This window comes from Phocoena sinus, chromosome 20, assembly GCF_008692025.1.
Source record: "Phocoena sinus isolate mPhoSin1 chromosome 20, mPhoSin1.pri, whole genome shotgun sequence".
NCBI lineage: Eukaryota > Metazoa > Chordata > Mammalia > Artiodactyla > Phocoenidae > Phocoena > Phocoena sinus.
The window spans coordinates 17,890,642-17,903,545 of record NC_045782.1 but is presented as its reverse complement, the minus strand read 5'-3'; the positions used below and the strand labels follow the sequence as shown (position 1 = coordinate 17,903,545).

Below are 12,904 nucleotides of genomic sequence, written 5' to 3'. Positions count from 1 at the left end.
AATTAAATGAAAGATTGAAAGTGCCTCTCGCCCAGTGCCCTGGCACGTAGTAGGTACCCAGTAAATGGTCTTCATAATTACCTCATTATCGGTAAACATTAAGTAATGGGAAGAAAGAATCTTCCCATTACTTAATGGTAGAAGGGAGGAAGGGAGGAAGCCGAAGAGTGAAGAAGGAAGTGCTAAGAGGCCAAGTCCAAAGCTGGCTTAACGACTTTTGGCTGCCAGGGAGCTTACCTTTAACTGCCTCGGGTGTCGGAACCTGGAACTGAGTCCTGGGAACACGGCTGCAGACAGGGTCCAGACTTTCCTTCTAGGAGAGTCAGTTCTCCACACTCCAGACAGAAGTGGGTTCCTGGACCTTTAGGCTGAACCCTGCTCTCAAGTTTGTTCTGGGGTGACTTCTGCCATTCCAGAAAGCATTTTAAAATATTTGTAAATGATACACAGGAGACTGATGTGAAAACATTTAAGGGAAACAACTCCCACAGTGAATTTAACAGGGTAGTTTAATCCTCCAGAGAAAGTTATGAATGGCAAAACTACATACACTGCCATCAGCTTAGAAAAACTGGTGAGAACGGATCACCTTCTCAGGTTTCATCCATTCAAAGCCCACTCGATTGTTAAACTTACCAAGCACCAGACTCTACCTTAACGCTTAATGCTCCTCTTATTTTCCCGTTCTGTATGTGAACTGTCCATGCCCTTTTACCCTGAGAACATTCCTAATCGCTTCTCAAGATCAGGGTACTGACAGCCTCTAGAAAGACCTAAAGACTAGGTCATTGGGGTAAAAAAGGAAGTACCTAGGATATTTTGAAGACAATTCCCCCAATAATAATAGTCAAAATATTAAGCTCTCATTGGGGTACCGTGTAAGAGTGGAAGGGGAAGGCAGGGCACCCACCAGGACAGCTGGCACAGAGGTTCTTGACCTGAAACTATGGATGAGTTTCCTTATTCACAGCCCTTTCCCCCCAAATCGTACACAAAATTGTCTATCTGTGCATTTTTATGGGCAGAGAAATCGTGCTTTCATCAACCAGTCAAAAGAACTCAGTAATTCAAGAAACGTTAAGAACCACCAAGCTGGGCTTCCCTGGTGGTGCAGTGGTTAAGAGTCCACCTGTCAATGCAGGAGATGCGTGTGCGAGCCCTGGCCCGGGAGGATCCCACACGCCGCGGGGCAACTAAGCCCGTGAGCCACAACTACTGAGCTCACGTACCACAACTACTGAAGCCCTGGAGCCCAGAGCCCGTGCTCCGCAACAAGAGAAGCCATGACAATGAGAAGCCCGCGCACCGCAACGAAGAGTAGCCCCGGCTCGCCACAACTAGAGAAAGCCCGCGCGCAGCAACGAAGACCCAATGCAGCCAAAATAAATAAATAAATAAATTTATATTAAAAAAAAAAGGAAGAACCACCGAGCTGGAAACACCAGCACGGAGCACGGATGCCCCATCTGTAGCGCATACATCGTAGACCCACCCCCACTGCTGTCCACACTCTCCCCCTCCCTAACCCAAACTGAGATGAAATAGAGTCCAATGCCAGCCCTTCAGGTCACTTCTTGAATAACCAATGGCTTAAAGAAAAAAAAAAAAATCTTTAATGGAATCTGTGCTCAAATAATATGTTACAACAAAAATATACACAATATACACAATATAAAAATATTTCGAAACAAACATTGCAGCTTGTGTTTTTTGTTTCCACTTACTCAAGTCCTGGGCAGAGGAAGATCAGTGTTGGGCAGTTTTTTAAGGCAGAGGAGTTTCAGAGCTTTCCAGCCAGCACTGGGAGCAACATGAATGATGTCAGGAAAGGGTTTCCACTGCACCCGGGAATCATCATTATTTGCAAACTAAATTGGACACTGGGGAAAGAAGATCCAGGCTTGGCGAGCAGCAACTCCCCTAATCCTCTGGGCAAGAATGATCCTCATGGAAGTTGAGAATCCCATTAGCTGTCAAAAGCGGCTCATTAGGGAGCTTTTCCTAATTAAAAAATGAATGATGAATGGTGTCATTAAAACGAAATTTCTCCTCTGAAGGTTTGTTTTCCTTTCCCCAGTTTCCATGATTCCTCTTGCATTTAGGGAGGGAGGGAGTGAGTCTAGGGCTGCTGTTTGGGGAAGCTCAGCTTTCAATCTCTGGAGCCTGCGGATGAAAGGCAACTGGCCTCCACAGCCTGAAGATTCACTCTACCCTCTGCTTCCCAGCACCCTGGCCAGGTGGCCATACTAGAGGAGGGAGGACGGAGGACGACGGGGACGTGCTGCTGGCAGGTGCTGGGAGCTCGGGAACAGAGGGACTTGCCGGGGAAAAAGCCAGACTCCAAAAGTAAAGCCTTCTTACCGGACAGCTGTCTCCCGGCCCTGGGTTGGAGACCTGAGTGGTGTGGAGTGACTGCCGTCATCACTGGGCAGTCTTGCTTGGAGCGATGGTCGGGAGAGGCGGTGCAGGTGGGCGCTGAGCACAGCAAAGAACTTCAGGGCTGTTTTTGGACAGGGAGCAGCTGGGGCTGGAGGCCTGAGGTGTGGACGAGGCTCCCTCAGCGCATCCCAGACCTTGCAGGGCAGACTTAACAGGATGGGAGGAAGGACCTCCGCCTCAGGCAGTCCATCTCGGTAACAGGCTTCAAACTCTGAAGGAACTGGGTACTTCTCTGAGGGCTTTCTAGACTCTTCTGGTTCACAGTCTTCTTGCCCCTCTCCAGGCCGCACCAAACAAGAAGGCCCCTCTCTGCCTCCTCCACCCACATCCCAGAGCTCTCAGGTGCCAGGGTCTGGAGGGGAAGCCCCTGCCTTGCAGCCAGGCACCAGCAGCTTCTGTCCCTCCAGGAAAGGACAGCGCCACTCAGGGTTAGCAGTGGCGGCAGCCCAGGGCTGAGCCCCGCCCCCATCCTCACCCGAGCCTCTTGGCCCCCATTCCAGCTCAGAGTCTCCTAAGAAGCAGACTCTTCCAGCTACAGCTGTCTCTCAGGAGGGCAGAGAGTGGCTGGCAGGGCACAGACTGGCACAGCTCAGCCACACCCAGGCTCACCCCCCACCCTGGGGCTGGCAGTCCTCAGCACAGCGTTGGCACAAGTGCAGCAGGACCTCGGGAGCCAGACGCGGGGACCAGAACCATCTATTGTTGGGCAAAGCCAGGGAAGGGCTTGGCATGGCTTGGGGGTGTCCCTGGCTAGGAAGACCCCTGACCATTTACGTGCGATCACAGTGGCCCAAGACCCCCAAATGCTTGGCCTGGCTGACTCTGGACCTTGGTATATTTAAGGGCTCTGTCAGGCATGTGGCTGCCCCATCCCTGCACGAACGCAGCCTCTGGGCTGTCAGTGGCTGTGAGTTCCCAGAGCGGTAGAAAGGGAATGGCGTAGTTTGTCAAACGCCATCCTCCCCACACCCTCCCCTCAGGGTGGGCACAAGCTTCTATCAGGGGTCGATGCCTCAGCCTTGTTTGCCACTTGTGTAATGGGTTGGGGGATGGATTTGATCATCTCCGTATTCCCTCCCAGCTCTGAGCATCTGAGTCTATGGGCTGCCCTCACCTCTGACACTCACCCAAGCACCCTACAGTTCTTCTCCAGGAGTAGTTTTCCATCTGAATTGAGTTCCTTTTCTGTAGCCTCCTGTGCCCTCAACTCAAAAGGGCACTTGGCCTCAACATTCCTGCTCCAGCCTCTCCTGCGCCCCCAAGGCTCCTAAGGGAGATACAACAGAACCTTTTCAGATAGGGAGTCTATTCTAGATGGGAATTGGAGCAGAACTTGGCAAAGGCGAGGAAAACCTCAGCATCCTGAGGGTCCCTGGAAAGGCCCGAGGTCTCCCTCCACCACGGCAAGTCTCCCACGGTCAGTGATTCTCAGAGAGGCTCCCGGGAGCCTCTCTGAGAAAGGCAAGAAAGCCCAGTAGCCTCTCTGAGGAAAGCAAGAAAGAAGGGGGCAAGCTTTTTCCCATCTCTCAGCACCCTCCTTCCTCTCATGCAAACTCCCGCCCCATCCCCCTCTGCCCCTCACAGCTTCCTCTGCTGCCTCCAACTGGCCTCACGTTGTCTTTCCCATCCCACGTGCATCCGCCCACCAGACCACACACACACGCACACGCACACGCACACACTCACGCATGCACACACGTATCAGAACACTGGCTCTATAAACAAAGGACAGGCACATTGGGGGGTCAGGGCAGTGGAAGGGGAGGAAAAGGCCCTGAACATAAGGGTATGGATGCTGGGGCACTGGTGTGAGATGTCAGCACCCAGGAGACACCCAAAGCGGATACCCTTCCTCAGGGGGGAACTTGGAACAAAGTTTATTCCCTCCCACTTGGGTTCCTCTCGCTGGGTACCTGCAGGGCAAAGGTGGGGCCTGGAGTTACAGAATTGGCCTCCTCTGCCCACCCCACCCCAGGCACTAGAGGCCACATCCCAGCACCCACTGACATGCATGGGAGGGCACCCTGGGCCCCCCAGACCAAAGTCGACATGTCCTCCACCACCAGGCTCCCTTCCACTCTAGAGCTCCAGACCCAACAGCTATGGAGGGAACACTTCCTGGCCCACAGTGACCTCTGGGCTGGACAAGGGCCTGCCTGGCTACTACAGACTCAGGCCCTCCTTACGCGCTTAGGTGTCTCAGGGTGGCGATGAGTGAGAAGGCTGGTGCCCAGTCTATGACAAGGGAGGGGACCCCTGTACACATGGGACACGCCCAGCCCAGGGGGACGGCCACTCTCATCTCACCCCAGGCCTTCACCCTGGCCCGAGGTTTTCAGAACAATCTAGAAAAACTACAGAAGCCACATCCAAACCCTCCAACAGGTGCCTTTCAGAAAAATGCCTCCACTCTGTTCAAATCGGAACACAAATATTACAGCGGCCCAGCGTCTCTCGTCCTCGCCTCCCTGGCCTCACTGAGCTGGTGATGAGAAGAAGAACACGGCTGCTCCTTGCCCGACTGCTTCTCCCTCCCCTCCCCGACCAAGGTCCTCCAGGCCCTTAGGGGGGCGGCGGCAGCTTTAAGTCCAGCAGGGTGTAGGCAAAGATGTTCCAGAAGACAGCGAACAGCACAAAGACGGTGTACATGGCCACAAAAATCCACCAGAGCGACTGGTCCTGCAGCCTCTGCTCGTAGTTCCTCAGGATCACCACGCCCAGGGTGATGCCTACAGCCACGCCACCCAAGTGTGCCACGAAGCTCGGGTGAGGGCACGGGGGATAGGCTGATGGGTGGAATCGCAGCCACACGGCCCGCCCAAACTCCATACTCACTGCAAGGGGAGGAAGCACAAAGAAGTCACAGGAGGGCCACGGGGCGGGGGCTGAGCAGGAAGCCTTGCAGTCCATCCATTCATCCAGCCGTCCACCCACTGATGCATTCACTACCCATCAGGCCAAGCACTGTTTGCTCTGTGCACTGGAAATATAATCGTGACGATAACACACAAACCTCTGTCCTCCTAGAGCTCACAGGGTCTGGAGATGGACCAGCATATAGTTACGTATGTAAGATAATTTCAGTAAAAGAAATTCTATGGGGGAAAAATAGGTGATTTAAAATCAAGGCCACATTTAAGGAGGGGGATTCTTTAGTTTGGGGAATCAGATCTTCCTAAAGGACTGACATCTGAATATCAAGAGAAGACCCTAAGAAGAGCGTTCCAGGCAGAGGGGACAGCTCTGTGCAGAAGCCCAAAGGCCCTTGCACCCCTGCAGGTGTGAGTCCTGCAGGTTCAGTTTCCCCATCTGTATCAAGTCTCAGCCTCTAGGTACCAGGCTGCACGGCCGGGACATTGATAACAACCTCAATACGTGCTAGCCCTTTACATTTTATAAAGTGTCTTCATGTACTAGTTCAAAACCCTTAAAGAACCCTCAGAACCAGTGCTTCTGTGGTTGGAAGGAAGGGATGAAGGGAAAGAAGGGCAAAGAAGGAATGGAAATAAACAATCCCAACAAAGTGCTGGAATTTAACCTTAACGGATTCTAAAACGCCCCCATCCCACTCTCCAATCCATCGTTCTTGCACGAACTTCTTGGGTTGGCCAGTCCAATGGGGATGTACTCTCTTGAAAGGATAAGTGCTGGGAAATTGTGCCATTTCATTACCTACCACCCAAAAAACACCAAGTGTGGGGATTCTTATCCCTATTTGACAGACTAAAGCCTTTGAGGGGAATTTTCTACTTATTCGTTACCAGTTAATTAACCAGGGCACCTCTCTCCACACTAACCGTCCCAGAGATGCCAACACCTCGAGGGATGATCCTTCCCCCGGGGAATTGCCCAGCCTCCTGGCCTGGATCCTGCAACTCCAGGGGTGGCCAATAGATGGCGGAAAAGGAGCGGCGAGGGACGCCCACAGTGCCCTCCCACATGCCTCCCCAGGCCCTGGGGCATCTTCCTGCCTTTGCTTCACAGGCCCTGCGGTCCGCAAACGAGGTTTGAATGGCATTGGTTCCAGCTCCAAAACCACATTTCAGTTTTTATGCTGCTTGGAGTTGGATTCTTCTAAACAGCAAGACATCATTCTGTTCCTTTCCTTGCAAACAGACAAACTCAGTCTGAGCAAACTGGAGGCTATGCTCCCCAACTGCTCCCAGCCCACTGCCCCCCCACGGCCCACCATGGCCCCGGCTCAAAGATTCTGTGAGTTTTAGGGCTGGAAGTTCCTCTCTGGGATTAGAGATCCTCCAACCCCATCCAGGAAACGGAGACCAGAGGGCCCTGAACGCCAGGGGTACAAGGGATGTAAAAGTGGATTTAAGTGGAGCCCACCCAGGCCCCTGCTCCTTTGTTCTGGCTCAGTCTTCCTCCTCCCCACACAGCAGGTAGCTGACCCAGGCACAGACCAGGAGCTCCTGCCCAGCCTGGCTGAAGTGTGGGGCATTAGAGATGGCACAGGCTGGCTCTGAACACTGGCTCTACCACCTCTAGGGCGGGTGACCCCAGGCAAGGAACTTCACGCTCTGAGCCTGTAAATTAAGCCTGACAATAATCCACTCTTCATAGCCATGTTCTGGGGACTGAATGAGAGTCTGTGTGTCCCTCTTCTCTCCTCTGTTCAGACTCATTTTTCCCATCTCACAATGAGCCTCTTGGCCTCTGGTCTCATCCCCCTCACTCAACATCCTCTGCATCCTGCAGCCTGATGAGTGACTGCAAACTCAAAACCGTCAGTCTCTCTCTTGTTTAAAGGCCTCCAGTGGCCTCCCAGTACATTCAAAATGAAGCCCAATTTTTCTCTTTGCATTTAAATCCCTCCATGATCTGACTCCAATGACCTCTTACATAATCACACACAGTCCTGAACCTCCTGGGGCAGTTTTGTTAACTGACTTGCCAGCCATGACCCTTCACCCACCCGTGTCTTTGTTCCCGCTGCACCTTAAGTGTCCTCTTGCATCCTGTCTATCTGGCAAACACCTGCCTGTCTTTCACACTCAAAATGCAGGTGGACTGACTTCTCCCAACTAAGGCCCCCATGGCACCTGTTCACGGGGGTTCATGGATTAGCTACAGTTTGTGAACCTGCTGAACTGCGAGTTTTAGAGTGTGTGCATGTGTGTGTGTGTGTGTGCGCGCTTCCAAGGAGAAGCTTCCAAGGAGATCTCAAAGGATCAACTCCATGACCCAAAAGGTGAAGAAGTTATTTTTCTCACAAGGAAAAAATATTTTTTTTCCATTTCTTTAATTCTTCATCTGTATGAGATGACGGATGTTCGCTAAACTGACTGTACTAACCAGTTCATGATGGGTGTAAGTCAAATCATCACGCTGTACACCTGAAACTTACACAGGGCTGTATGTCAACTATATCTCAAGAAAGCTGGAAGGAAAAACATTTTTTTAAATAAAAATACTGAAACCAGAAATTTTTTTGAAATAAAAAAACTAAAAGCCAGAAAAGGTTATTCTTCTTGGTATGACCATTGAGCTGGACACTAATCCTGCATGCCCTTTCCCGTTTGCAGATTATACATCAGTGAAAAGTTGAAGAAAGGTTAGGTAGCAGCATCGTAGGCCAGACCCTCTCATAACATCCCTACCATGTTGCACATTGTGGACACGTCTCCCTTTTCTTTTTGACCACAAGTCCCAGAAGGGCAGGGACTGTGCCGTCTCTACATCCCCCAGGCCCAGTACAGGGCTCCCCTCCCCCAGCCTGCCCCGTCAGAACTTACTACAGATCAAGGCCACAGCCATCCGAAGCAGCTTGAATTGACACTTCATGCCTGACCAGTTCTAGGGAAAAAGGAGACAGAGTTCCATTAGTTCCAGATCAGACCACTCCTCTGCAGAGGGAACCCGCTTAGGAAAACCTGACATTTAAACAAATCATCTCCATTAAATCCTGAATGAGCCGGTTGTGGTTTTGTCCCAGATCACACCAGCATGGCTTTGAGATTTCAGGCAATGGTAAGTTTATTAGTGTCATAAAAGCTCTCAAGCTGCACGAACAGAGGAAGAGAATCTAGATCCTGGGAGATGACAGTCCTTGTTTCCCTCACACAGATGTCTTGACGGTTGCCTCAACTGCTGGGTCCCACGGTTGCAAGGGGATGCAGGACAGCAAAGCAAGCCAAGTTAAAGCAGGGCCATCAGGATGATAAAAGAACTCAAAATCCTCCATCTGAGGAACGAATGAGGAGACGACTCAGGGGTCAAATTCATTGCCGTCAAGTATGAAGTGAGTCAACGCAGGAAAGGGCATATTCAGTGTAACCTGTAAGCGGAAGACTCAATGGATGAAAACTTCAGAGATTTTTTTTTTAAGCTCAGGATAAGCTTTCATTTCTAATAAGCTGAGCTGTCCAAACAAAGATGAAGTGATCCACGGGATGGTGAGTTTCCCAACATCGAGGGCTTCAATGGGGGCTTCGCATCACTCAGAGAGGATGCTCAAGAGAATCAGGCATTGGAAATGGGGTGGGCCAGACGGCCTTCAGACAAATCCCTCTTTCCCCTGAGAATCTCTGAAACTCCAAAGCAGATAATCGAGTACAATTACTCACTTTATGAAAGGACTGTTCAATTTACAAAAGACTGCGCCACAGGGCTCCTTTGAGGGGCACTCCTGCAGCGCTTTCAAAGCTCGATTCCATTTACCCAGAAGCAGAAATGAGCCTGGAATCTTCCTGGAACACATCAGTCCTAGGGTAGGAGGCAAGTGGGGACAGCGAGGGCTTCTGTTCCCTCCCACCCACCTCCCCTGCTTCCGCTGCCTGGCCCAGGCCCAGCTCAGGGGCACGTCTTGAACTCCTTTGACATTGGGGGACCCATGCGTGAAACTTGACAGAGGCCCTGAACACTGGCATGTACAATAATGTCTATGGAAGCTTCACTGGACCAAGCAGGATGCGGGAAGCTGCCAAAAGACAGAGAAATCCTGCCACATTCGGCTTCTTGCCCTTTGCCTCCCTGTTATTCCCTATTATTCCTCAATGACCTGAACCTCACAAAAGGCGAGGTGAGTGACACACGGCCCCTCTTTAGGTGGGGGAGTCTAACCTCTGCTTGCTGACATGTTCTGTGCTAAAGGAGCAGACGGCAGGACAACACTGTCACCTGCTGGCATCTGCCCCCAGGGGACCCTCGCTGGGAGACAGGCAACAAAACGGGAGTTGGTGCCCTCCACTGGATCTGGCCACCTAACCCGAGCTAGCTCATTTGGCCGAAGGTCAGTGGCCCCTCAGCTCCTCTCCAAGATGAAGCCCAAGGATGGGAGGGTCCTTGGGAGTCACCTGATGGGCCATCTCCACCCAAAGGGACACCCCTGCCAACAAGCTGACAAGATGGCCCTCCAGCCCCTGTGACCAGGAACTCACCACGTCCTGAAGCAGCCCCGTGAAGAGGCTCCACTCACTGAAAAGTTCTTCCTGCTATTGTCCAGGCAGGCTTTGTCTCCCTGTGAGGTCCACCCATGGGTTGTCATTCTCCCTTAAATGTGACACCCATGTTCACAGCAGTGTTATTCACAACAGCCAAAAAAGTGGAAGCCAGCCAAGCGTCCATGGATGGATGAATATAGAAACAGAAGGTGGTGTATCCACACAATGGAATAGTACTCAGCCTTCAAAAGGAAGGAAACCAAGACACATGCTACAACTTGAATGAAACTTGAAGACATTACGCTAAGTGAAATAAGCCACTCACAAAAAGACAAATAGTGTTTGATTCCACTTGTACGAGGTACAGACTACAGAGGTAGTCAAATTCATGGAGACAGAAAGTAGAATAGGGGTTTCCAGGAGCTGGGGGAGGGAGGAATGGAAGTTGTTAAATGGGTACAGAGTTTTTGTTTTGCAAAATAGAAAGAGTTCTGTGGACAGTTGGCGATTCATATGGATATGGAACACTTCTAAGATCCCTTTTCCTCACAAAAACCCTCTGAAGGGGCTTCCCTGGTGGTGCAGTGGTTGAGAGTCTGCCTGCCGATGCAGGGAACACGGGTTCGTGCCCCGGTCCGGGAAGATCCCACATGCCGCGGAGCGGCTGGGCCCGTGAGCCATGGCCGCTGAGCCTGCACGTCCGGAGCCTGTGCTCCGCAACGGGAGAGGCCGCAACAGTGAGAGGCCCGCGTACCGCAAAAAAACAAACAAACAAAAAAAACAACCCTCTGAATATTTTACCTGAAGTCTCTTTCACTGTGTTCTGAGTGACAGTATCAGGCAGAGTTAAGTCTAGAATGTATTGGCCGCTCTCTCCTTCAGCTGAGGTCCAGGTCCCTCTGGGCCCTATCTGGGACCTGTCTAAAAAAGCACTGTCTGTATTTTTGGTCTGGCAAGACCACTGGTGTGGTGGCTCAGAATTCCTTTTTTCTAGTGTCCTCATTTGTAAATCTGAGATAACAACAGTACCTAACTCATTACCCACCTCATGGTTTGTTGCGAAGGTGAAATGAATTAATATGTGTAAAGAAGAACACTGTCTGGCACGTGGTAAGAGTCATCTAAGTGCCTGATAGTATCTGGACCTGGGGCAAAGATGGTGAGTTTGCCCTGCAGAGCGGCTTCAAAACTTCAGAATCTCTGCTAAGTCAGACAGAGAAAGACAAATACTGTATGATATCACCTACATGTGGAATCTAAAAAAATTCAACAAACTAGTGAATATAACACAGAGAACAAATGAGTGGTTACCAGTGAGGGGGGAGGGGAAATATAGGGATGGGGGAGTGGAAGGTACAAACTATTAGGGGGTAAGACAGGCTCAAGGATGTATTGTATAATATAGCCGATATTTTGTTATAACTGTAAATGGAAAGTAACCTTTAAAAATTGTATAAAAATAAAAAAAATTTTTTTAAAAGAAGCTTCAGACTCTCAATGACCTTGGAGGAGGCCGGGGGGCTCCAGTTTTGCAACATGGCTCCCAGGACCAGCTTCATCTACCATACCTGCCGAGCCCTGGAAGGCTGTGAAGTTTGCCAAGCTGATCTAGTCATCCCACTCTGATCTGCACTTGAGGGTCCAGGTGGGCAAGTGCAAGGTCACAGTGAGTAAATGTCGAGCTTGACAGGGTTCCCAGTCCAGGGCTCTGTCCGCCCACACTTCCAAGGCAGGGTCACATTCTGTCTGTCCATGCTGGCTGCCCCCAGAGCTGAGCAAACATCAGTAAATGAGCAGCCTCCCAGCAGCTGAGGGGTTAAACTAGAAAGTCACTCCTTTCCACCAGCTGCCTCATCTCCCCCCCTCCTCCCCATTATTCCCTCCAATAAAATAAGCACAGTGAAACAACAGGAGAGAAGGAAAAAAATCTCACACAGAGCCAGCGCTGCTGCTGCTATAAATGTTGAAAAGCCTGCAGGCCCCTGGGGAATATAAACTTTTTTCAGGTCCTTTAATTTCATTCTCTACCAGAGCCTCACAGGGTGAGATGGTAACTCACAAACGACAAACAAGGCAGTAACCAGTCCCCTAGGCATCTTGCTCACCCAGTCAGTCAAGAGCTCAGAGGCTGAAACCCAGGAGAGGTTCTGTTCCCAGACGGCTTTACATAACCCCAGTGGAAACAATTTCTTGTCAAATCACTTCAAGAAAACCCAACACAGGAAACAAGGAAAGCGTGACACAGATAAAAAAGAAAGCACGACACAGATAAAATTACATTTTATTAAGTAAAAATCCTACAGAAGGATTTTTACTTAATAAAATGAACCTTATAACAGAAATCTTCTGTGACTTTTCGACAACAATCTTTCCTTGTGCTTTGACAGTATGGTTCCATTTACAAAAATTTAGATCTCAAATGTTTTAGAAAAACATCTATCATATGGGGCAAAGTTAAAGAAAATATCTTGTATATTTAAAAATGAGGGCTACCCTGGTGGCGCAGTGGTTAAGAATCCGCCTGCTAACGCAGGGGACACGGGTTTGAGCCCTGGTCTGGGAAGATCCCACATGCCACGGAGCAACTAAGCCCGTGCGCTACAACTACTGAGCCTGCACTTTAGAGTCTGCGGGCCACAACTACTGAGCCCGTGTGCCGCAACTACTGAAGCCCACGAGCCTAGAGCCCGTGCTCCACAACAAGAGAAGCCACCGCAATGAGAAGCCTGCGCACCACAACGAAGAGTAGCCCCCGCTCGCTGCAACTAGAGAAAGCCCACGCACAGCAACAAAGACCCAATGCAGCCAAAAATAAGTAATAAAATAAAATAAATAAATTTTTAAAAATTAAAAATAAATAAATAAAAATGAAACTCTGTCCTATGGGCCCCAGCAAAAAGCAATTAATAAATTATTCAATTATGTGTGCCTTTATACTGCTAGAATTTAAAATAAGAAGTCTTGATTACAGGTCTTTAATGCCATCCAGATCATCTGCTGAAATATTTTTTAGATTTATTCCCTTGATGTAAACAAGCGTTTTGAAACTCAGAGTGTTTTTTATGAAAAAT

At 50.1% G+C, this 12,904-nt stretch overlaps 1 protein-coding gene across 2 annotated transcripts in view; it reads right to left on the bottom strand.

Moving 5' to 3' along the window:
* Positions 1-1,590: 1,590 nt before the first annotated feature.
* Positions 1,591-12,904, bottom strand: part of RHBDL3 (rhomboid like 3) — a 46,234-nt gene continuing 34,920 nt past the window's right edge. The window contains exons 6-7 of one of the 2 annotated variants that reach the window (XM_032618072.1): positions 8,187-8,247; positions 1,591-5,273 (exon numbers count right to left, since the gene is read on the bottom strand). In XM_032618072.1, coding sequence (XP_032473963.1) covers positions 4,874-5,273; positions 8,187-8,247 — 461 coding nt within the window. In that variant the 3' untranslated portion in view covers positions 1,591-4,873. The remainder of the gene's footprint in view (positions 5,274-8,186; positions 8,248-12,904) is intronic. The other variant, XM_032618073.1, reaches the window with a different exon arrangement.